Source organism: Thamnophis elegans, chromosome 1 (genome assembly GCF_009769535.1).
Source record: "Thamnophis elegans isolate rThaEle1 chromosome 1, rThaEle1.pri, whole genome shotgun sequence".
In the NCBI taxonomy this organism is placed as follows: domain Eukaryota; kingdom Metazoa; phylum Chordata; class Lepidosauria; order Squamata; family Colubridae; genus Thamnophis; species Thamnophis elegans.
Genome location: NC_045541.1, coordinates 79,262,504 through 79,288,919, shown reverse-complemented (window position 1 = coordinate 79,288,919; position 26,416 = coordinate 79,262,504). Strand labels below are relative to the sequence as shown.

The following is a 26,416-nucleotide window of genomic DNA, read 5'->3' as shown; positions in this document are numbered from 1 at the left end:
TCATGCCTTACTTTTTTAATTACTTCAGAACTATTTAGGATTATCACTAGGTTGGCATGGAAGTCCATAGTGCCTTCTTGTTGATATAGTACACATTTACTTCATAATACTTGTGATGTAATTTGGTAAAGCTCATCTGTGACAAGTCAATACAATACAATAACAGAGTTGGAAGGGACCTTGGAGGTCTTCTAGTCCAACCCTCTCCCTAGGCAGGAAATTTCAGACAAATGGCTATCCAACATCATCTTAAAGACTTCCAGTGTTGAGGCATTCACAACTTCTGGAGGCAAGCTGTTCCACTGATTAATTGTTGTAACTGTCAGGAAATTTCTCCTCAGTTCTAAATTGCTTCTCTCCTTGATTAGTTTCCACCCACTGCTTCTTGTTCTGCCCTCAAGTGCTTTGGAGAATAGTTTCACTGTGAAACTTACATAATTATGTGTAAGTCTCTATGATATCTGAAATGGACTTTCAGAACCTTTCTTTTTTAAAAGTTGAGGCCTTCTTAGCACATTTACTTTGTAAGCAATTATGTCTGAGAGAACATTACTTCTTCCATTTTGCAGAGATTGAGAAATAGTACATTCCTCCAGGTTATTAAACAAGTTAGGTTAAATTGTAATCTTAGATCTATTGTGTGCAGCTTAAGTCAAGCTTTCTAATGGTTCCCAAGAAGGTGTCATTACTTGAGTTGGCAATCTGATCAAGAAAGGACTGGAAAAGTTTCAGACTCTTCCCTTGAAAACATGTTGTTTATTTATCTAAGAAGTATTAAAAAAATGTTTGAAGGAATAACCTTCAGTTGCTTGTTATGTAGCTTCAAAGAGTGCAAAAAAGTAAGATTTTCAATCTGGTATATTTAGGTTTGACTTCTTTTTAATGACCACATCACAGAAAGGCAGATTGCTGGCTACCAAAGCTTTATGTTGGCTTCACCAGGTGTTTAATAAATATTTTTATTCCGGTAGACTTAATTAAATTAAGCTTAACGTGAGTATATAACATAGGACATTATAGAGTTTTCAGGGGATATGATGCTTTCACAAAATGATTGCTGGGAGTGAAAATCATCAGTCACAAAACACTCATTTGTCAACAGAGTGAAGGTATATTTCATCACACCTAACCTGTGAGGTGTTTGCTTTTGTGATTTGGGAGTGGACTGCAGCCATCCATTGTTTTATTTTCTGGGGATGGCCATGAAGATGAAGTTTGGCTCAGATTTACTATGGGAGAAAAAGGCCTTTGTTTTGCAGTATATAATCCATACATATGCAAATTATAAATATATTAAAGGCAGCCAGGAACTTGTCTCTGAAGTAAAATGGTATGCACAAAAATGGAAAAAAATACGTTCATTGCAGATATTCTGCTGAATAATTTTAGTTGGGCTGAGGTTCAGCGAATAGAAAACCCAGAACACTTTGATAGTTTTAGAATTTGGATAAAACATATCTAGACAGATTCTAGAGTAATTAAGTGTCACCTTTTAGGGGAGACACACAGCATAAACATTTAATAAACAGACAAATCCCACAACAGCTGCCAACATGGCATGTCCCACTTCCTTGTCCATTTTCACCTTTTTTGTGCCTTCTGTCGTCTCCCCATCTTGTCTCCCCTGAACAGCTGATTTACCAACATGTCCCACCAGTTTGCCCATTCCTAATCTTCCTTATTCCTTACCTCCTTCTCTTCAGCTACCACCACCAGTGTCCAAGTACAGCTTATCCACAAGTCGGCCGCCCATACTGTATGATCTTCTTAGCACCTTCATTTCCTTTCTTTCCTCCCTGTTACCTATGCCCTGACCGATGTTTCTGTTTTCTTCACACTCCATAAGCTTGCCTGTATTTGCTTCAATTTTAAGTTCCTGTGGTGAGGAGGGGAAGAGCAGGCAGGTGATATGCGGGGATCATAGCAGTGTCTGAGCCAAGAGAGGGAGAATGGAAAAAAATGCTGAAAGGTTGGGCAGGCAACCTTTCAGCATTTTGCTGGGGAATTGCTGAGGGAAGGTGCAGGGAAGATCGATTGATTGAGTGGATGGGAATGCCAGTGGACAGCAGCAATTCCTTTCATCCATCAGGACTTTTGTTATAGGTGACGCTTCTTTACAGGCAGTGTTTGGAGAAAAATATTCCTTTAGATGCTCCCTGAGAGGCTCCTGAGAGAATGGCACTCTCTGCAGAGGGCTGTTTTCATAAGGGTACTCTTGCCGGTTCTAAAAATGGGGAGGTCAACCTTCAGATTTCACTGATATCTCATTGACTCCCAATGAAGGCAAGATTATAACTGTAGAAACATTCCAGAACCATTTAAAGATTGGGCAAGGGGCTTCATTGGTATTTTATACTTTGATAAGTTTAATAAAGTGATTATTTTAAAAAAAGGTTAGGAGAGAGAGAGATTGAGAGAGAGGGAGACAGTGCTTCTACAGTAGTGATGCCTTACTGAGATGTACAGATAACCATGGAACAACAACAAAAAAGAAATAAATTCTGTAATGTAATGGTGTCACTTCGAGGGACAGGATTATAGGTTTCGGCCCATTCAGGGAGAAAGATTATTCTCATAGGAGACGAATAAAATAAAAATTGTGGTTTTTTTTTAAAAAAAAAGTAGAAAAGAGATTATAGACTTGAGACACTATTGCCTAAAACAGTGGGGGCTAACCTTTTTGTCATCACATGCCGAAAGCGTGCGCCCACCCGCACCCATGACACAATGCGCATGCGACACCCCCTGTGCATCCTGACCCCCTGCGCACGCGAAACCTCACAATCCCCCTGCCACGTGCGTATGCACATGTGACTCTCCCTTCCCCCTTTTGGGGCCTAGTAGGCCTCCCTGCAGCCTCCTGGCACCAAAAATAGGCCCCTGTAGGGGTGCTGTTCCCCCCACCCGCTGCACACGCATGTACGATCCCCCTGCCTGCCCTCCATGCATGCACACGCATCTCCTACATGCAGCCCATCTCCGCGCATGCACGTCAGACCCAAAAATCAGCTGACCGACAGGAGGCATGCGCGGTGGAGCTGAGCTGGGGTGAGGGCTCTGCGTGCCACCACGGGCCTCAAACGTACGTAAAGGGATGGTGATAAAATATTGGTTGGAGGTAATATTCTTCCCTAGCAGCCTGGTTCTGCCAATTCTAAAGGATGATCACTTCTCATCGTGGATATCAATAGTAGACTTGAGACTGCTCACTACAGATTTGTTCCATGCTCTCAAAGTTCTTCCTTTGTTTTAAAAATGGTAAAAATGTCTATTTCTCACTAAAGAAAGATTGCACAATATGTGTCATCTACGGCAGTGTTTCTTAACCTTGAAAACTTAAAGCATGTTGGCTGGGGAATTCTGGGAGTTGAAGTTCGCACCTCTTAAAGTTACTGAGGTTGAGAAATACTGATCTAAGGCATCACACGCTCATAAAGTTGTTGATTCTATTTCTGGAAAGCAGCTTGTGAATATCTGAGCCTGTCTCTGGGTTGCTGGTTGACATTACCAAGGCAAATGCGTGAAGAAATGCAGAACATTTTAGTTAGCGAAGTCATCCTAAACAAACCATTTTCACTGTTGAAAACAAAGGGAGGGCAGTGGCTGGAAATTCATTCTGCAGAAACAGGTTTATATTAAATACATACTCTCTTCCTTTGAATAACATTTTTAAACAATTAGTGCTAATTTTCTCTTTTGCATTGCATATTTCCTATTTGTTACTGAAGTACTTTGTGTTTTTGTCCAGAGAAAATCCAAGACATGATAGATAGATAGATAGATAGATAGATAGATAGAGAGAGAGAGAGAGAGAGAGAGAGAGAGAGAGAGATATGATAGATAGATGATAGATAGATGATAGATAGATAGATGATTGATAGGTAGGTAGGTAGGTAGGTAGGTAGTTGCGAAGCTGACCTTGACTGACCTTTGCTCTTTGATCAATCCTCAGTTTCTTTCTACTGTTTCCTTCTCTTGCCTTTGCCTGTGTAATCTAGCTCTCTTTAGGGAAATTCCTTTGTCCATCTGTTTCAATTAATATTTCTCCAAAGTGGAATTTGGAGAAATGTTCAGCTGGTCCTTTCCTCATTTTTCCTCTCCTCTCCCTCTCCATAGATAAAAGATTGAAGAAGGCAAGGAGTGTGGGGAGCAGACAAGAAGCCAATTAATTTGCATCCTTTTTGATTATCTTCATTTCTGTAGCAATAGGTACAGCAGGGAATCCTCTGGGTGGCTGAAAGCACATAATGAAGTATACTTTAACACTCACAGGAGCCTCCATTTTCCCCTTCAGACTTCTCTTAATTAGGAGCTTTTCAGCTTGAAAAGCCTATCCCAAAATACCAAAGAGAGAAAGGGTTGTTCCAGCCAACTGCCATAGGAGCAGCTCATCTTTTACCAAAATACAAATAATAAACATTAAAATCCACACTGGAGAGAGAAAGGAATGGGCAAATGATGTATTGAAAAGAGGACTTTTGGTATTGTTATCAGGGTTCCTCCACGGTACCCTTTTCATTTTAAAAATAGGCTACTGTGATTTCTCTCAGAAGGACGTCCTTCTCCCGCCAAATGTTTCAGGTAACCATAATAATTTGAGTCTCTTAGCAATGGGCCTGACAGAAGATGTGATTATACTTTTCATGCCTGGTAGCATACTATCAGTGTTTGTTGCAGAAAAATCAAATCCAGAAGCACACACAGATAACCGATGCATCAGGATTCATTAACTTCTTTATATACATAAGAATAGTTGAATAAATGTGCAATATCAACAGGTGGTTCTTCCAAGTAAACACAAGGCAGAACACAAGCAGTTAGTTCATTTCAGCAGACAAGCCCAAACAGACTGCTAGTTTACTTCACCCAGCAGCAGGCTGGTTAAGTTTCTATTTCAATTCTCTGCACAGACTCAGATCTGTTTAAGTTCCCATTGGCTGACTTAGTTGCTATGCTTATTCATTGGCTGACCTTGTTCCCATGTCTCTCCCAGTCATGAATATTTTAATATATACTCCTTTTCAAGCCTACTTGGTACCAATAAAAGGGTATATTTGGAGCTCAGGGTTGAAATAAGGGGTCCTTGGTGCTCTCTGATCTTGGTTTTTTTCAGCACTGATGATGCTATCTAGTTTTGGGTAATGAAACATCTGCAAAAAAACAACCAAGCTCAGAGAGCACCAAGGATCCCTCAAACCTACTTGGAAATGTGGTCTATTGAAATGCACTGGGATTTAATCAAATACAACTATATATGTACCTTTTAAGTACCATTGAAGTTCATGAATCTTGTTTCTAGCCAGAACAGTGCAAGGTTTTCTGATAATAAGAAAGACAGGTTGTCTTACTTTTTAAATTACAAATGTACTACAAATCATTTATGTTTTATAATGGTTTTATTATCAATAGGCAACTAATCTATTTTTTTAAGAGAATGTATGCAGTTTGACAGGTTTAAGCTATGAGGCTAGTTTCTTATATCTATTCTTTTACTGAGAATCTTAGTAAATAACAATTTTTAATAGAGTGGCTTCCAACCTTGGGTTGTGTTGAAACCATTAATTCCCCAAAATGAAAAACTGTTATTAAACTTGACTTTCTATTATTATTTTTTTACCAGCTGCCCAGCTTTCTTTTTTAAGGTGTACAGCTATACGAATCTTTTAACACTATAAAGAAGCTGTGTATGGATGCAATCTGAAGCATATCCTAGATCCGTGATGGCAAACCTATGGCACGTGTGCCAGAGGTGTCACGCAGAGCCCTCTTTATGGGCATGTGCACCAAAGCCAACTGCTCTTCCAGGTTCTATCACGTGCATGTGCGAAGTCCAGCTGGGTGGCGTGCATGCACACTCCGGAACCTGGAAGAGAGCAGCTGGCCAGTACACATGGCCAACTGCTCTGTTCCGGGTTCTGGTGCTCCGGTATGCACGCACACTCCAGTTTCGGCACTCGGTGCTGAAAAAGTTAATTATCACTGTCCTAGATGATGTTTGGTCCTCCAAACGCAGTAGGTGGTGTTTTATTTTTTTAAAAAAATATTATTAGATTATGGTTATATACACCATCTTGCCTCTAGTAGTTCAAGTTGGTTTACTTGGAATCTCCCTTCATTTTATTCCCGTAACAATAAACCCCTGAGTTGGATTCAAGCAATATTGGTTGGCTTGATCATCCAGTGAGTTTTGTGTCTGGATGGAGACTTTAATTAGTTCCTCTTAATCCCTGCCTGATGCTTCAACAAGCATATGATCAAACAGAAATACATATGCATTTCTTAATGTGCAAAATTAAATTATGCATGCTCTGTGCTGTGATTTTTGCAATGTTGGAAAGGAGTTTCATATGCTAGCTTTGTAGCTTTCAGCTCAATATTCCGGATATCCCTCTCATAATGGTTTGGGTAATGAAAAGTTTTGAAGGGATAAAATGCATACAATGTACTCTGAGGCAAACATGTGGAAGGCTGGGTTTTGCCTCAGGTGAATTAAAAGTATATGCAACCTGGAATATGTGATTCTGAAGGCTGTTGGATGGAAGTAAGCAAATTACTTTAATAAAAGTAAGAATTCTGTATTTTGCAGAAGCCTTAGACTCTTCAAAACATCAAAAACTCTGTATTGTAAAGAAGATTATTAGGGAACAATAAGACAGTAATCAGTAAATTATGTGAAGTATAGATGAAGCATCTAAGATTAAATCAAAGTCAGATGTGAAACATGATATAAGCTATAACTTTAGGATACCTTTTTCTTTTCCTCTAGCTCATTCATTTATCCAACTTGGTGCCTGCTGCATTGGGAATAAGTTGAATGCTTCTGGAGGATACCAGGTTGAAATGGTAGCATTAGGTAGAGCTTTCTTTAGACTCTAGACTCTAGGCGCTTGACAATCCTAGACCAGGATGTCAAGGCCCGCGGGGTGCTTAGATTTCGCCTGTGGGGCCGACCTGGAAACAGCGAAGGACTGCATGAGGCCCTCTGAGCTCTGTTTTCGCTGGCAGAGGGTTGCAGTAGGCCGTTGCGGGCGAAAATGGAGCTCAGGCGCCCCTGATACGAGTTATGTCAAGCTGGCCATGCCTCCCAAGGTCAAACACAAGCCTGATGTGGCCCTCAGTGAAATTGAGTTTGATACCCCTGCTCTAGACCAAGGGTCTCCAAACTTGGCAACTTTAAGACTTACTGACTTCTGGGAATTGAAGTCCATGAGTCTTAGAGTTGCCAAGTACCCTTGATCTAAAGACTATAGTTTTCCCCAGATCTGAGCTAGAGCAAAATATATCAGTACCAACATGGCATACTTACAAAATCTGACTACTTTTTCCTCCTCTTTTTCTTTTTCTCTTTCTCTCTGCACTTCCTAACAGGTTTGGCACAATGACTTGTCATACAGGGCTTTAGCAGCGTGGCAGAAGTTGGCTGTTTTCAAGTTGCCTTCCCCCTTCCCCCTCCTCCTTCACTTCTGGGATATCTGAGCTGGCTTCTCTTCCCTGGGGGTTCCTTTCCTTCTCCTACTTGCTGCAGAAGGGACCAGTCTACCATGGCCGGAGACAAACTTCCACCCAAAGTGATGGATCCTAAGAAGCTTGCCAGACTCTTGAAGAGCGGGACCGAAGGAATGTTGGTCATTGACAGCCGCTCCTTTGTGGAGTACAACTCCTGGCATGTTCTCAACTCTGTCAACATCTGCTGTTCCAAGCTGGTCAAAAGAAGGCTTCAGCAAGACAAGGTATCCATCACAGAGCTCATCCAGCCAGCCTCTAGTATAAAGGTACTTAACCTTAGCCCTTAGTTATCCACCAAATTCAAATCGTAGTGTGACTCAATATTCCTGTCTTAACTCCTAATTTTAAAGAACCTGTTCCATTATACATAACAATGCAATAAGGTGGGTTAGGTTTAAAAAAAACAACATCTTATGGTCAGAATTTCAAATGCAAGCCCTGCATTTGATTTTATAGCCCTTTTCTTTCATGCGGTTTCCTATTTTTATCTAATCCTATGGGGGAGGGGGAAGAGATAAGCCCTTCTTCCATCATTCTTTCATTCCTGATTATAGGTAGATTTGTTGCATGATAGCAAGCAGTGGAATACTCACTGGAAGAGAACCCATTGCTTGGAAAGATTGAGGGAAAAAGTAGAAGGGGATGACAGAGAATGAGGTGGATGGATGGAGTCACTGAAGCAGTAACCATGAGCTTAAATGGACTCCAGAGGATGGTAGAGGACAGGAAGGTCTGGAGGAAAGTTGTCCATGGGGTCGCAATGGGTTGGACACTGCTTCGCAACTAACAACAAAAAGTATCTGTTTTTGAGAGTGGGGTATCTGTGGCTCTAACTTCAACTCTTAAGTCTCCTGTTTATTGATAACACTGGTTGGGGTTTCAATTCAGCAATAGGGAGACTACTATGATAGCCACATTTTCGTTATTTGGTTATGAAGAATAAGAACTCCGTGTAATGTGTAGTTCCATCTTAAACCAAAACATGGACACAAGAGAGCCAAACATTATCTAACATGGGTATAGAATGGGTGCTGGGTAAAATGTACTGTTTCCTTTGGGATGGAGCTCAGTTGAGGAATCTGGAGTTTTAGTTTTACAAATTCATAGATTACGTGAACTTGCACTTTTCTATCCCTATTTAGGGCTAGTGTTTTATTTCTTCCTTTCTGATTTGTTTATTAGTTCTCTTTATTTCTGGGACTTGTCACATAGGTGTTACAATATGGAGATTATGTATTGTCTCCTCATGACTATTTTGATTTGTGTGATGTCATTACTGAGAACAAACGAAGCCAATTCAAAGTGAGCTTTCTTTTGTGTTATCAGAAAATCCTCCCTCTACATGAAAAACAACAAGAATGAATGGGAAGAAGGTTTGTGTTAGGGGAATGACTCTCATCCAAAAATATAATTAATACAAAATGTACATTTTAAAAATTATCCTGTCAATCAAGAGGATAAAGAAAGACATTAAAGTATCACTGATATTTTTTTTCCAAGCAGGAATATAATTCAAAGGTTAACTATTGTGCTTTAGTTATGTTGGTAGAAATTTGCTTATATGTTTTAAATATTTGGAGGAATAAGTCTTGTTAAGAAAGCATCCATACAGCTTTAGCATAAAAATCTTGTATCACCAACTATTTTGGAGGTGATAACAAGTAGGAACATGGCAAAAATCCAGTAAATTCTACTTGGATAGTCAAAAAACTGTTGATAGCCTTTCAACAGAAGCTACTTAGCTGACCTAGGCTATGAATCAGTTCCTGTATGGACAAACAATTGATTAAAACAGGAAGAGAAGGATAGAACAAATTCTATGGGAGCTATTCAACTTCCCTTTCAATAATTTACAGCAGCACTAATGCTATTTACTTGTTCTATGTAATCTGCACCAGAAAATGAAATTGAATTGAATCCATGCTGATAGGATGGGTGAAAGAGGAACCACTAGTGGATTTATCCATTTCTCTCTCTCCTCTCCTCTCCTCTCCTCTCTCTTTTATCTTTCTCTCTCTCTCCTTTCTCTCTCCTTTCTCTTTCCACTCCCACCCCCTCTCTCATCTCTCATAGTATAATGTTCCAAATTATATGGACCCAAAAGTACTGTACATAAGAACAAATTTACTGTTAACTTTAGTCACTTATTCAGAATTGAAAACATACATTTAAGAATCAAGAATGATTACATCAGGCATTACACTATGGAAGAAATATATACTTCTTTGCTTTTATTGATAATATTAGTTTTCTTCCACATTCCCCATCTCTGGAAACCAATATCCTTGTTTAGCTATAAATGGGAAAATAATGGGAAGAATAGAATAAATTATCTCAAACGGAATTAGCTGGTTAAGATAAAACTATGTAAAATGCTATGTGGAATTTCCATTGCAGCTCTACTTCTAACTAATTCTGCTTCTCTCTGAACTCCTGGCCAGATGCATATATTCTGTTCTCAAGAATTTCAGGTTAACAGAAGTATAATCCTTTGAAGTGGGATTTATGTCAGTGACAATTACTGCAGGCAGAGTAAATTGTGTGCTGAAAGAGGAAGACCATAAGCAATCCTTTTACCTTGCTAAGGTTTGAATGTCCATAGATATCAGAAAAGTTGTATATGTTTATTTAACTGAGAAAGTGCTGAGTGCTACTTTTCTGAAATTGGAGAGAGTAATTAAAGGAGAATATTTGTAGCTCAGGGTTGAAATTAGGGATCCTTGGTGCTTTTTAAAGTTGGTTATTTTCTTGCAGGCATTTCATTACTCAAACTAGGTAACATGAGTTTTAATGCTAACGTCAATAGCACTGATGATGTTGCCTAATTTGGGTAATGAAACGTCTACAACAGGGGTGTCAAACTCGATTTCATTGAGGGCTGCATGAGGGTTGTGTTTGACCTTGGGGGCCAAGGTGGGTGTGGCCCGGGAGGGCATGGCCAGCTTGACATCACTCGTGTCGGGGGCGTCTGTGGTGGCCCAAGCGCTCTGCCAGCAAAAACAGGTTCCAGAGGTCCGTTTTCAGCTGTGCCGCCCTCCTGCCGCCCTCTACTAGTGAAAATGGGGCTTGATGTGCATGGACCCCACCTGAACTCCATTTGTGCTGGCAGAGGCACCATGGGCCACTCCTTTGCTGTATCAGGGTGGCCCAATAGGCCAGATCTAAGCAACCCGTAGCCGGATCCAGCCTCCGGGCCTTGAGTTTGACACCCCTGGACTACAAGAAAACAACCAAGCTTGGGGAACACCAGAGACTCTTCAGAGTGGTTACTGTAATGGATTTGAGAGTCTGAAGGCAGAGTGGAGGCACTCTAGATATTCCAAAGCAGTATAAAGCCAGTATTCTTTTCCAGCGAAAAAGTCAGGGATAGGGTTCAAGATGGGATGGACAATTTGACTTTCCTGCCAAGTCAGTACAGGTAGTCCTCAACTTAACAGCCATTAATTTAGCAACTGTTCAAAGTTACAGCACCACTGAAGAAAGAGTCTTATGACCAGTCTTTGCAATTACCAGAGTCGTAACATCCCCACAGTCAATTGATCAAAAGCCAGGCACTCGGCAACATGTATTTACGACGGTTGCAGCATCCCAGGGCTGTGTAATCATCATTTGCAACCTTTCTAACTGGCTTCTGATAAACCAAGTTAATAGCGGAATCCCGATTTGCTTAATGGCCCCCCTGATTCGCTTAACAATCGCAGTAATTCCTTGAACAATCTTGGTAAAAGGGTTGTAAAATTGGACGGGACTCACTTAATAACTACCTTGCTTAGCAATGGAAATGCTGGTTCCAATTGCGGTCATAAGTCGAGGACTACCTGTAGCAAGGATTATAGCAATAGATTTCCTTTTTGGGACTCAGATCTTTTCAAGAAGAAGGACTGGAATCTATAGGTAAAACTGACAGGGGAAGTACAGGCTGAAGCATTAGGAATGTTTTATTTCTTTTCAGTTGCTTCCGTGCTTAATTGGATAGCTGGCTGAGGAATTCTGGGACCTGAAGTCCAAACATCTTAAACATGCCAAGGTTCAGAAACCCTGGCGGTTTTTACTCTTGTTCACATTCTAAGGTGTGTGTTTTTTAAAATTTGAGTTGCAATGGTTAATGATTGCTCAAGTTTGCATATAGTTGGAGGCCTCAAAACTTAGTTTAGCTCTCTTATTCCTGAAATAGGTACTTTGTCCTTTTTACTATTTTTAAAAATCCTTTATTTATTGTTATTTTGATAGGTGGCTTACCTAAGCACCATGCGCTGTTTGGGCCTTGTTTTCTGGATAAAAGGGGGACACTGGAGCCACTCATTTAAAAACGTAATCCTGGAGAAGAGGATTTCCTCTTCTGTTTTACCCAGATTCCAGAACATTGTCAGAAAAGGGGAGGGCTATCTTCTCACAACAGGTGGCAGCTGCTTAGCTTATCCTGAGTGGAATTCTTCCAACTGAGGCACAGCTATACCCAGATACCCAGAGGGAGATATCCGTCAGGCTTGTGTTATATGACCTTCCAACCAAAGGTGGTTCCTATTTTTCTACTTGCATTTTTACATGCTTTCGAACTGCTAGGTTGGCAAAAGCTGGGACAAGTAATGGGAGCTCACTCTGTTATGTGTCTCTAGGGATTTCTGTAGCCCTGTTCTATAGTGAAATTATGCTCGGTTGTCTACATTGCATAACGTGGTTGGTTACATGATGGAAGAAGAAGACCCAGGAGGTGGTTTTAAAAGAAGTCGGGGGGTGGTACGGTGGGTGAGGTTGTGTTCCAAGGAAGTTTCTGCCTGGAATTTTTTTTTTCAAATAAGCACATTGCACATTTGGCAGTAGATCCCATTCAATTAAGTTGGATTATGTGACAAGGTAAGCCTGTAATGGACCAGAGGTTTAATTATCATTCTTTGGTACTGCATGTTCTCATTTACTTTAACCACAGTTCAATTTGCAGCACTTAAGCAGGTTTCCACCATGTTATCCAGATGCCAAGAAAAAGCTTCATTTTTTTCCCTTGTTCCTGTATCAGAAATCTCCCTTGTTGTGGGGCATGCTTTTCTTTTTCTTCTTTTGAGTGCCTGGGATTTAAATCTTTGCCTGTGCTGCTCCCAGCCTAAATTAGGAAAAAGCAAGGTGCTTATATAGAGTTCCTTTTTTTTGGTCCACTGCATAGACCTGGCTTTTCTTTAGAAGAAGCCAGCTACTTTTTAAAGTTCAGCAGCCATTTTTTCCCAGAAGCTGCATTGGGTTGGCTTTTTTTTAAGTATTTCTTCTTTGTTTCCTTCCCCAATTTTTATTGTTTTGCAGCAAAGGAGGGTAATTCAAGTGATTAATCAAATGCTGGGCCCAGCTGGAACCATCTGTAGGGTCTTCATCTTCCCCTCCCCTTAAATGTATGCATATGGTTTATTGAATTTGGCTAGCAGTGACATCACCCCTGCCTGAATCTTTGTCTGTGTGTGGTGGTGGGGAGGGGATCCTTTGCCTTCTGTCTGCTGTATTCAAGGCCATGAGGAATTATTTTTGAATGTTTTTCTTTAGCCACTGATAACACTGGAGAACAGAGGAACATGATGCATTTTTAGGGGTCTTTTTGGGTGAGCATGGATATATGTCAATGTTGAATTCTCAGAGAGCTTTTTGGCTTTATTAATATTTTCCAAATAGAAAGTAGCTAAATAAATTTGTGGTAAGGCACAGAGTCAAGAAATGGGCAAGGAGCCACTTCTAAATGGACATTGCAGCGTAATCCTGAGTTTCCTTCCTTCCTCCCTCCCTCCTCCCTCCCTCCTCAAATTTTCAACCATTCTGGTTGAAACATTGGGCTTTAGATAAATAGATGGGAGAGTTGTGCAGCAGTCCAGATCTGAAATAAAAGAGCACTTGTGGGCATACCTGCTGCACCTGGCAAATTGTTAAAGACACTTTTGTCTTTTCCTGGGATTATATGATTATATTTGAGTTGAAAATACTTTTGTGCTAAAGTCTTACTGTACTGTTGACAGTACATGGTAAAGAGCAGTGGTGGGTTTCAAATTTTTTGAAAATTTCTTCTGTAGGTGTGGCCTGCTTTGTGGGAGTGGCTTGCTGGCCATGTGACTGGGTGGGAGTGGATTGCCAACCATGTGACTGAGTGGGAGTGGATTGGCAGTCATGTGACTGGCTGGGCATGGCCAACTTGTAAAATGTGGTGAAACTCATAACAATGCTCTTGCTCAGCAACCAAAATGTTGGCTCAGAAACTCTGGCATTTGAAGCATGCAAGTCATAAAGCTGTCAAGTTACAAGACGCACCCCAAGCCCTTTAGGAAAAAAACCCCAAGGGTGTTCAAACTTGACAGCTTTAAGACTTGTGGACTTCAACTCCCAGAATTCCTCCTTCAGTCATGTTGGCTCAGGAACTCTGGCATTGAAGTGTCCAAGTCTTAAAGCTGTCAAGTTACAAGACCCTTGCACTCCTAACCCTTTAGAAAAAAAAACCCAAGGGTGTTCAAATGTGACAGCTTTAAGACTTTAAGGTTTAGATAGGACTCTTAGAGGCGGGCGGGGCGATTGGTGAGCCGGCCAATCAGTGAGCGGCAGGCGGGGCAAGCGTGGTATGGACGGGTGGGGGGAGGGAGCTGGAACCGGTTCTAAATGGCATGGTATATTTGTTGAACCTCTTCTATAGAAGAGGTTAGAACTGGCAGGAACCCCCCCTGGTAAAGAGTATTACAAATAATCAGGTACAAAATATAAGAAAAAAATGTTCTGTGGCAGGTGTTCTCAGACTTTGGATTCCAAAGCAAACAGTCAATCAATCTAGCAAAATGATGAATGGAGTCCTTGGTGCTCTCTGAGCTTGTTTGTTTGCTTGCAGATGTTTCATTGCCCAACTAGATAACATCACCATTACGCAACTAGTAATTTCAGCAGCACTGATTATTTTATTTGTTTATTATCTATTTATTTATTTAACATGTTGCCCATCTCACTACTGATGATGATACCTAGTTGGGTAATGAAGTGTCTGCAAGCAACAACCAAGCTTAGATAGCATCAAAGACTCCACAGTTCAATTCTGAGCTACGTATATTCTCTTCTATGGGAAATGATATACATATCTGGGCTCATACCTTGCTAGATATGCTTGTCAGATATTAGTAGATTCTCCTTCAAGTCAAAGGCAACTCTGGATCACTTTGTACCAGTGGTGGGATTCAACCAGTTCGCACCTATTCGGGAGAACCGGTTGGTAACTTTCTAAGCAGTTCAGAGAACCGGTTGTTGGAAGAAATCCCCCCCCCCCACTTTACAGAGCTAATCCTGTAAGGAAGGCAGGAAGGAAACATTATGGTGTTGTTTCTAGCCTAATCTTTATTGCCCTGCTTACAGAAACTACCTCTCCAGTTAACCCTTATTACCATTGTAACAACTAAGGTGAAGTGCCCATAGACCTGAGTGACATTGACTTGGCCACGGCCACATGATCACATGACCACCGAGCCCCGCCTACCCAGCTGGTCATTAGGGCAGAGAACTGGTTGGTAATTTATTTGAATCCCACCACACATCCCTGTAACTCTCTTGGCAGTGGTATAACTTTTTTTAGGGGGAGGGGGGTCTTCAAGTCAGGTTTTTATTTTTAACTTGTGGAAACTACCTGAACAATTCCTCAAAGTTTTCTTGACAAGATTTTGAAAGTGCTATTTGCTATTGCCTGCTTTGTGAGGCTGAGAGAGAATGACTGGCTCAAGGTGTAATTTACTTGTCTTTGTACCTAAGGTGGGACAAACAAGTCTCTTGGTTTCTGGCCAGGTGCCTTCACTTCATAAACTAGCTTTCAGGTTTGCCATTGGCATTTCCTTTTGTGACTTCCAGCTGAGCCTAAAGCCCAGGATCTCTCCTATCTATTCATCGGGTCCAAAGCTGCTTAGCTTCTGAATCCAGGTAAAACTGATCTGTTCTGCCACATGCTGAGACCCAGTTGGTGATACTTGTGCCAAAAAGAAATCCTAATGATCCCCTTTCTCTTAGGGTGGTCTTTTTTTATTCTACCATGTTTTTTCATTTTAACTTCCAGCTGCTTTTGAGCCCCATGTGGCTTTTTAATCATTTAATTGATACTCCTGTTTTGTACATTTTAAAATTCTACCCTACATAAAACAGAGTGAAACAAGAAAAAGGCCATAAAAATCTCAAAAGATAATGAATATGTCATGTTGTGCAGTTAAATAATTAATACTGAAGTCAGTTGAGTAGGGAATTAAGCGTACAAGCAAATATATTTCTAAATAGTCTCCCAGCAGGTTCTTCAAAACACTGCACAATTGACAGAAAATGGGTGTCCTTCCCAGTTTACAGTGCCTATTTGTTTCAAATGATAAAAGAACTTAATATTCGTTTCTATTGGTAATTTTCATACTTGCTTTCTGAAATTCATTTTATTTTACTGGGAATCACTTTACATCTCTTTTTAGTAGATGCCAGCAGACAAGATTGAAAAAAATCAGGTTTATGAAGGAGATGTTAAACCAGGAGATTTTTATTTAATACTTTTTATTTCTCTGTCCCCTCCTGCCTCCATCTACCCTCAGGTTTCATATTACCTTTTTAAAAGTGAAAACTGTTCATTGCTTCCTATAAAGATCAACTTATTGAATATTCTGTTGAAGCAATTAGAAATGTATAACAAAATAGATTGACACCCTACCTTCTTCGTGGCACCTTCCTAGATATTGGAACATTGCTATCATGTCACTCCTAGTCTTTTCATTGAACTAGACATACCCAGTTCCTGCAACCGTTCTTCATATGTTTTAGCCTCCAGTCCTCTAATCGTCTTTGTTTCTTTTCTCTGCACACTTTCTAGACTCTCAACATCTTTTCTATATTGTGGTGACAAAAACTGGATGCTATATTCCAAGTGTGGTCTTACCAAGGCATTATAAAATGGTATTAACACTTCATGTGATCTTGATTCTATCCCTCTGTTAATGCAGTTTAGGACTGCATTGGCTTTTTTGGGGGCAGTTGCAGCCCACTGCTGGCTCATGTTTAAATGATTTTCCACTAGAACTCCAAGATTCCTCTCACAGTTTCTGCTGTTGAGCCAGGAACCACCTATTCTGTACCTGTGTGTTGGGTTTTTCTTGCCTAGATATAGAATCTTACTTTTCTCACCATTGAATTTCATTTTGTTAGATAGGACCTAATGACACAATCTATCTGCAAAAATAAACTAGGTTCTCTCTAAACCAACCAGAGAATATTGCAATTTTGAGATTTGAACCCCAGTCATTCAGATCCATGTATTGCACCATCTCTCTTGAAAAGTTAAATACGAACAATAAAATAGTCTCTGCTGCGACTTCATTTCAGGCATCTGTAATTTTATCACTTCATCCCACATGTTTTGAAGACGATCTGTGTTGCAGGTCAGGCACAGCATGACTGTGCATTCTGTTTATATAGACCTTCCCTATCTGTGGTCTCTACAGGTATTAGAAATCATTCCTGATGTAGCTGCCAAAATAAAAATAATTTATTTATTTATGCCCCAAATGTTAGGAAATTGCTAACTCCTGCAGTATTTTCAATTTGCTTAGAAACAGGATTTCTCAAGATTTTGGCCATTTACATTTTTTTAAAGTTAACATTTCATTTAATTTTGCAACGCCATACACACTGTTGGAAGAAATATCCATCTGGTCCAGTTCCAAGTTGGGAAAAGATACTGGAAACATGGAGGCTGATTGGATAGCTGGTTTAATGGTGAAGCAGAAGCACATGGGTGACTCTGGACAGCTGATCACATGGAGTTGAGAGTTAATATCTTCTCTTGGGCTTTGAACTTGAACTTCCTGTTCCTATGCAAGAACATGCATTCTATTGTTTTATCAGATTCCTAGGGGTCATGTTTGTCTGAGCTCCCAGGTTTCGTTGAAGTTTGCTGAGTGATGCAATTAGGAGATTGTGCAATGCAGTGAGCTCTCTGTCTTCTGCTAAACGGTCTTATGTCTTGAGAGTCATGTCTTAATCCCATTATCCTGGAGCTGAAGGTCTTTTGTCTTGTAGATAGGCTGGCCCAGTCTTTCTTAATGGGCGCTAAATATTTACTGGGGGTAGGGAGCTGCTTTCTGTCTTTAAAACATGATTCTCCATTAGGGAAATACAATATTCTGCATTTTTAATATTTCTCAAAATATTTCATTTTTCTAGGAGAGAGGATCTTCCCTCAATACTGTTGAATACTACTTATGACATTTCCTAATAGTTTTCAGTAGTAATATAAAGATGTATATATAAAGGAAAAGTTATGAACCGCTGAATGATTAGCTTATTTAAATAATTCACCTACATTTGATTACAAGCAAACATGAAGGCCTGAAATCAGTTCTGCCTCTGATCTCTTTTAAGGAAGAGAGTTCTGAAGGCACCCTCACACCCAGAATCATAAATGCAGAGGTCCATATCTACTCAGCATCAATAAGATTAGTAAGCTTGGTTGTACAAACAAAAGCCTGTCTAACTGTTAGTAAATGTATTGTAACGTATGTAAATGTATGAGAAAATGAAAAATATCCATCTGAGGACAGTGAACCAAAAGAGATTCAGGGACAGGATTAGTGTATGTTGTACAAAGAATTACTTTTTTAGCACTTACTTACAGCTGCTGGCCATGATTATGCACAGCTGCTTGTGTATTGTAGGAGAAAGTTGAGAAAAAGTTGATTTGTGTCATACACGAAGTTCATAGGTAGATCATGCTCCTTTTCTTTAGATTTCCTCAAGTGTAGAGAAAGCCAAGGGACCATGGAAGCTATGGTTTGACTAATCCTCAGATTATCAATGACATTTGATGTATTGGTATTTCACAAGATGTAGTATTATTTTACTTTATAAATATGTTATGGGGCAAAATAAAAAGCAGTAAACTTTTTTAAAGTCTTGCTTTCCACATTCTAGTCCTCTATCATACTTTTATGGTAGGGGTTTTCAGAATTCTTGGTTGGAGGGCATATTAGGAATTATCAGGTTATTGGTATTCCCACAAAAATTCTTCTAGAGTAGACGTGATAAGTTGCAAAATAGAATATTGCTCTTTGTTATCCTCTCTAGTTACTAGGACACTCTCTATTACTTCAGCTACCAGCCCCTTCCTGCTATACAAGTAGATATAATTCTGAGCAAAGTACTAGGCTATGGTCACCCATCACATTTATTTTATAAGAATATCTTGAGGAATTATGTGATATCCAGAGAAATTCTTCTAAATTAGGGGGTAAGCATTGTTTTTGTGGCCACATGTTATCCATTCTATTTTTAATCTACTGCTTTGGTGCTTAGAGGCTTTAAGAATTTATTGCTCTATGTTGTTCAATTTTACAGTTCAAGGTAAGTACTATAAAAATGGAGACTGCATTTCATTTTGCTATTGAATTTCAGTGATACAATCTGATTGTTTCCCGGAAACAACAAGAAGGGAGGTTGGTGGATTGCATACAAGGTCATGGAATGTCTGCCTGTTATAAATGAAGATGATATCAGAGGCTTGTTTTGCTTTGTCAGCTGTCTCTGCATTTTAAAAGTTAAAATGATTGAATAAAAAATAAGGTCAGTAAAGGCGGAATTAAAATCAGGATGCTCATGGGCATCATGCTTCCCATATATACAATACAATACAATACAATACAATACAATACAATACAATACAATACAATAGCAGAGTTGAAAGGGACTTTGGAGGTCTTCTAGTCCAACCTCCTGCCTAGGCCGGAAACCCTATACTGTTCCAGATAAATGGCCAACATCTTCTTAAAGCCCTCCAGTATTGGGGCATTCACAACTTCTGGAGGCAAGCTCTTCCACTGATTAATTGTTCGAACTGTCAGGAAATTTCTCCTCAGTTCTAAATTGCTTCTCTCCTTGATTAGTTTCCACCCGTTGCTTCTTGTTCTACCCTCAGGTGCCTTGGAGAATAGTTTGACTCCCTCTTCTTTGTGGTAGCCCCTGAGATATTGGAACACTATTATCACGTTTCCCCTAGATCTTCTTTTCATTAAACTAGACATACCCAATTCCTGCAACCATTCTTCATATGTTTTAGTCTCCAGTCCCCAAATCATCTTTGTTGCTCTTCTCTGCACTCTTTCTAGAACCAATTTTAGTTGGTTCATTAGTTTTTACCCTCCTCTTCAACTTGTGGCCACAGAGTCATTTCTCTGTATGCTGCTGAGATGGAAGAGAACTTCATGAGATAGTTCAAGGAGCACATGTGTTGGAATCATGAGCCTTAGGTATTCAAAAATATGGTGGTCTCTCCAGATTTTGCTCAAATTGAGCTCTGCCTCTTTTAGGTCCCTTAAGTTACCTTGAATTGTAGTTGTGCAGGGGATAGAAGAAAATTAGTTGTGTATGTTAGATCATCCCTGATTTATGACATTGTCTGTTGCATTCCCATCAACACTTGGATCTTAATGCACATGGAAGGCAACATGTCTTCAGCCATAGATATGAAAATATTCTTCCTATGGATTGTCACCTGGAATGCATGGCTACCTTTTAGAGCCAGATTCATTGGGATGATATTGGTGGGAGGGTTTCAGTAAGGTCAGCGCCATTGAAAAGCATTCAGGGGGACACGTCACTTCACTGAGATTCCCGCTGCTACAAAATTCAGGAACGCAGCAGCTCTCTTATTACACAATATCACCACATTGTATTGCCACCAGTCTTGGCCTTCATTGTTGTGACTATTTAGCAAACAACCCCAATACATTGAGAATAAGGGTTGTGCTTTTCTTTTGTCACCAGTGATGCTTCTTCAGCTTCTCTTGGAAGGAGAAAGAGGGCACTGGCAAAGTAATTCCGTCTTCTGTTGTTGCACGAAGCCTTCTAGTTATAATGGGGGAGGGGATGGAGGTGAGTGGAACTGCTGCTGAATAGCAGATGGCAGGAAGGGTGACATCATAGGCACAATTGTCCTACCCCATTATTCTTCCTGACAGGCCCCTACCCTCCTTTATTGTTTCCTGTGGACATAATTGGAAGCTTGGGAAGGGGAAAGAAAAGCTTGCCAGAGTTCCTAAAAAAAAAAGTCCTCCCTTTTGAGTAAATTGTTACTTAGTAGTCATCAGATTCAGATTATTTCTAGAGCAGTATAAGTAGATAATGATCAGAAAGAAGCAAGCCCGCCTTCTGACTTGTGATTTGAAAGAACGGCACTTAAAGAAAGAAAAGGGAGAGGAGTGAGAAGAATTTAGGCACGCTCTGTGAAATGGGAAGAAACTTGTGTCAATGGGCTTTGCAAATGATTACCATTCTAGAGCAGGTGTTCACTGGGGACTTATAAGAGACTGGGAGATTGTCGTCAGCATTTTATCCAACTAGGGATAAAGTAACTCAGACGGTAGGGTTGAACTGTGTTGGAAGAAATGTCCATTTGGGTTCGGTTCCAAGTGGGGGAAAAGACACTGGAGACATGGAGGCTGTTTGGAAAGATGGTTTAATGGTGGACAGGATCACATGGCTTGGAGCTCCTGAGTGAAAAGGGAACAGATGCTGAGAGTCCCTGGGTTGTATGTCCTCTCTGGGCTCTGAACTTCCTGGGGCACAGGAAGAGTATCCTGATTGATTGCTGTCAAAGGTCATAGCTAGCTTGGTAGGTTGTGTGCTATCTTTGGTTGAAACGTGGTGGGTGGAGCAATGAAGGGCAATGAAATGGGTTCTGCCTGAAGGAGGTAGATCTTTGTTATGTAGAATAGACTGGCTCAGGCCTTAATGGCCCATTAACAAAGGTGGGGGGGTGGGGCTTAGTTTCTGCCTCTCTGAGTTTCCACTTCTCTTTTTAGGGGAAATATTCTGCCTTTTTGATATTTCGTAAAACATTTCATCTTCTAGGAGAGAGGTGGGTTTTAACTTCCTACAAGTGTCACCCTCAGGAGATGGGGTTAAAGTGTTTTCTGATGATGTTCTACTCCACCTGACATTGAAGTCTGTCTATCTAGAAGAGACCATGGAACCCATTTTTTTTTAAATGAGGTAGATGAAGACAAATAAATGGAGATTTAATCTCAGACAAGGTTGAAATCTCACAGGTAATGAGACTAAGTGTTGTTGATGGAGGTTTATCACCCATTTTGAATAGCTTTTCATTCCTCCTGAGGGCCTAAAAAGGAAGAGAGAGTCTGCACTATCTCTACATTTCCTTGGCAGGCATTGATGATTGTGATAGCCAAGAGTCTCTTCTACCAGCTTATGCCAGATGCAGAATATCTGGAGAGGCTCCGCTGCTAAATACAGTCTTCATGGAGCTGCTTTTGAAGATGACTCATAAATTTCACTGAAGCAGAAGAAAGCTTTTGATGACGGACTGACTTTGTGGCTCTATTCTACATAGTTGCATTAGTTCTCAGTGTGTTTCTCTGCCTTGTTTGAAGTGCTTGCATTTCTTAGACTGTTTGGAGCCAAGCAACTTGAAGAAAATTGTTCACCCAAGTCAACCTGCCCAGGGTTTAAAATCGGGAACAGACGTTCTTCCATTTTAGTGCTGCTTTTCTTCCTTCCTTCCTTCCTTCCTTCCTTCCTTCCTTCCTTCCTTCCTTCCTTCCTTCCTTCCTATCTTTTTGTGACTTCAAGTCAGTTTTTATTTCTGTCGACTGCCTGGAAATCCCTTGCCGTTTCCTTGGCAAGATTTCAGAAGTGGTTTGCCATTGCCTCCTTCCTAGGATTGAGAGAAAAACACTGGCCCAAGCTACCCAGATGGCTTTGTGCCTAAGGCAGAACTAGAACTCACACTCTCCCAGTTTCTAGTCTGGTGCCTTAACCAACATATCATACTGGCACTCTCTTAACAGCTTCTGTTGATTAAATAGGAGAGAAGAGGGAGACTTCTGGAGGCCCACATTTTTGGAATGCCTTGCTGTTTATCTTTGCTGGATCCCATCTTTACTAGTCACCCCATTACTGCAGTAAATTGCTGTACTTTTTCCCTCAGCAAATTTGTCCAGAAATTGGTTGAAACTGTTGTTTGTATTTTGCATAGTATTTTTTACTGTCTTTATTTCTGGTTTTCATATTAGTTTTTATTAATATATTATTTGAGAGGTGCAGTGCTCAGGGGCTTAAGGATGCTGAGATTGTCAACCTTCTGGTCAGCTTCCTGAATCCCAGCAGTTCAAGCCCTAGCACCACGGGAGTGAGCTCCCATCCCTTGCCTCAGCTTCTGCCAATGTAGTAGTTTGAAAGCATGCAAATGCGAGTATATAAATAGGTACCACTCTGGTGCGACTAAAGGTGGAAGCAAGAAACCAACTGGTGCCAGACCAGTCTGAATGTGAGGCGAAAACCGGTTGAGAAAAAGGCCCTGGATGACACTGACTCTCTTGCAGAAGGCTTTGTATGTGGAGATAGTTCACCCCTTGTGGTGCACTCTAGATAGTGAGTGAGCAAGCAAGAACTTGAATGAACTCGCAATCTTAGACAGCCAAACTACTACTCTGTATTAACCTTATAGACTCTGGCTCTTACACTAACTAACTAACAAATAAATAAATACATATTTTATTCTTTTATTAGATGTAAACTGCTTAAAGGGGAGATTAACCCTTGAAGATGACTTATACATATTTTACATAATACAAACATTAAGGTGTAGCTCTTTAATTTGCAAATTTCTGACTCAAAGGTTTTCTTTGTTTTAATTGAACAGTCCTTCTCTCTCCTCCTCTCTTCCCTTTTTCTCTTCTCTTGACTGTGATGAGGAAAGCTGAGTTGATCGAATGCTTGCTTATCCCTGCCTTTGGAATTGGCATTATAATGTTGCCAACACTGAAACCTTTGCATGGGTCAGTTTTCTGAATTCGATATTCCTTCTCCTTGCATGGATGCTTCTTAGCCCTCCTTCCTGATTGGAGCCAGGGAGAAGAAGATATTCCCAGAAGAGAAGATAGTCTTTCTGCAAATTGCAGCAGATTGTGCTTGGAGGGAAAAGGCAAGCATTTTGAAAAAGAAAAGAATTGACAGGAGGTTCAGGCCTTGAAGTGGCTTAGTTAAGAATTTCCTTCATTATGCCTGGAGCTGAGTAAGGAAGATAGCTTTAATACAATTATGCAAGAACCTAGGGCAGTGATGGCTAACATTTTTCGGACCGAGTTGCCCAAAGCGCACAAGCACGAATGCGCATGCACATGCCCAAAGCCCCAAAATGCAATGTGTGCCCCCCCGGATGCCTCCACGCATGCACGCACATCCCTGTATATGCGTGCACACACCCTTCACACACACCCGTGTATGCATGCATGATCCCCGTGCATGCACTCTGTCTCCCCACACACTTGCATGCAACCCCCGCCCCCCACGCATGTGTGGCAGAGACCCAAAGGCCAGCTGGTGGGCCGGAGGTGTGCACACATGTGCAGTTGGAGCTGAAATGAGGCGACAGCTCATGTGCAATGAGGGCACTCTGTGCCACCTCTGGCACACGTGTCATAGGTTTGCCATCATGGACCTAGGAAAAAGGAGGTAAAGCATTTTTTAGGCACTAAGAAATAAGAGTGTATTCAGAAGTGATTTGGGTAGATGACTCCCTGATTCACTGTGGTATAAGCAGGTGTGTGTGTTTCTTGTAAAAATCTTTATTATAACCAGGTATAGAGAGGTAGGATGAATTTATATTGCTTTCCTATAGATTTCACTGACGTTTACTTTTGGCACTGAATGGGAGCATTTAGGAACAAGATCTGATCAGTTTGTTTCTGTCTAATTTACAAAACTAGTTTCTACCCCACCTTCAGAACATAATTGACAGGGAAGTTGAAACCTGGGTGATATAATTGGCTTGAGGGAACAGACTTTTTTTTAAAAAGCGGGGGAAATCCAAAGAAGTTTGTACTTCATGAAGGGGTGACATCATTGGTTCTCTTAGATGTGCAAACTCTTTTCTGTTATCCAAGCAAGTTAAAGCATAGCCTTTTTAAAAAAAAAGAACACTTTAAAAGATTTTTGGAGGCTATGATATTTCTATTATTTGAAAGATCCTTTCCTTGTATTCTCACAAGACAGAGACGATAAGAACTTGGTTATCTGCTTTTGCTGGGAACTTCTTGGAAGTTTTTGCTCAGGGAACATAGATGCAGAGGAGGTTAAGGTCACCTGTAGCTTTCTCCAGCACATCTTTTTACATAATTGGTGGGTGTAGCAGGGAGGGGGGAATGATGACACAGGTTTAATAGCACAGAGTCCCCTCCCTCTTCCTCTCTAGAGAGATGTAGTTCCTTTAATGGAAGCCATACAGAACTTCACCTGCCCTGTGGCCTCCATTTAGTAATCCTCATTTGATCAGTTAATCCAACAGCTGCCCCTTAAAACACATCCATCCTTAGCTGCTAAATTTTCTATAGATAAAGCCCTTTTATATTATGAAAAAGGCGGGAGGTAGAGGATAAATGTAGCTAGACTAGCCTTGCATTTAATTTCAGAGCATGAAGATGTCCACTTGAGGGATCCTTGGCGCTCTCTGAACTTGCTGGTTTTCAGACATTTCATTAACCTAACTAGATAACACCATCAGTGCTAGTAAGGAGTGCTGTTTCTTGTCAGTTGTATAAGGTGCTGTATACTTAGACGGAGGCTCGCTCTAACTTTCTGCTCTTTCTCTCAGAACCTGACCTCTGCTGTCTCAAAAAAGAAAGAAGGGGATGGAACCTTCTGTGTTGAAGTAAGGGGGCTATGCCAGTACAAGTAGTCCTTGACTTATGACCATCATGGAGCCTGCCTATCATGGTCATAAATCATAGAGATTTTAAATTGGATCATCCACCTGACCAATCCAATTTAATGACTTTTTCTGCATTGGTTGTTAAGTAAATGCTATCATTGTAAAGCAACCATCACAGCTATTAAGTGGACACCATTAAGCAAACCAGTGGTTCTCTGTGGGCTGGTTTTATCAAAAACGGGAAGTAAATACTAGTTTTTGACAAATCCGTGATAAAACACAGTCACATGTCCACGGTACACTGCAAACAGCCATAAATTCAGGACCTGATATGCAATAATTGCCATAATTGCAGGAGTGGGACGAGCACTGGAACTTCAGAACTGAGTCATTAGTACCTCAGAGAGATCCGTCCTGGGTTGAAGACTACCTGTAATGGCTATGGTCCTAGAGTAGCAGCACAGAGATTGTAGGCAGTAATGAGGCAATTAAATGTTCTGTTCCTCTTCCCTTCAGAAAAAGTGTGGATCAGATACTTTAAATCAGTGGTCACCAACTAGTGGTCCGTGAGAAAATCTTGGTGGTCCGCAGAAAAATCTTTGCATTTTTGCATTTTTTATATTGCAAGAGGTCGACCTCTAGGCCCCTGAAATATGGGGTTCCTCAGGGTTCGGTCCTATCCCCCCTCCTGTTTAACATCTACATGAGGTCACTGGGTGAGATCATTCGACGGCACGGGATAAAATACCATCAATACGCGGACGATCCCCAGTTGTATCTGTCCGCCCCATGCCAACTCAGTGAAGCGGTTGACGTGATGTCCCAGTGCCTGGAAGCTGTCAGGGTCTGGATGGGGGTTAACAAGCTTGTGCTCAATCCAGACAAGACCGAGTGGCTGTTGTGTTTCCCTCCCAAGAATTTGGTTAGTATTCCATCACTCAGGCTGGGGGGTGAAATTTTACGCCCCTCAGACAGGGCTCGCAACTTGGGAGTCCTCCTGGACCCACAGCTGACCTTAGAACATCATTTGTCGGCTGTGACCAGGGGGCCATTTGCCCAGGTTCCCCTGGTGCACCAGTTGCGTCCCTACCTGAACCGGGAGGCACTCGCAACAGTCACCCATGCCCTCATGACCTCAAGACTGGACTACTGCAATGTGCTCTACATGGGGCAGCCCTTGAAGAGCATTCGGAGACTTCAACTCGTCCAGAATGCAGCCGCGCGAGC

General features: G+C 40.9%; 1 protein-coding gene across 2 annotated transcripts in view; it reads left to right on the top strand.

Annotated features, from left to right (window-relative positions):
- Window positions 1-26,416, top strand: part of DUSP8 (dual specificity phosphatase 8) — a 111,336-nt gene that overhangs the window by 17,233 nt on the left and 67,687 nt on the right. Inside the window, exon 2 of one of the 2 annotated variants that reach the window (XM_032221820.1) lies at window positions 7,369-7,730. In XM_032221820.1, the coding sequence (XP_032077711.1) occupies window positions 7,542-7,730 (189 nt within the window). In that variant the 5' untranslated portion in view covers window positions 7,369-7,541. Of the gene's footprint in view, window positions 1-7,368; window positions 7,773-26,416 lie in introns of both variants that reach the window. The other variant, XM_032221811.1, reaches the window with a different exon arrangement.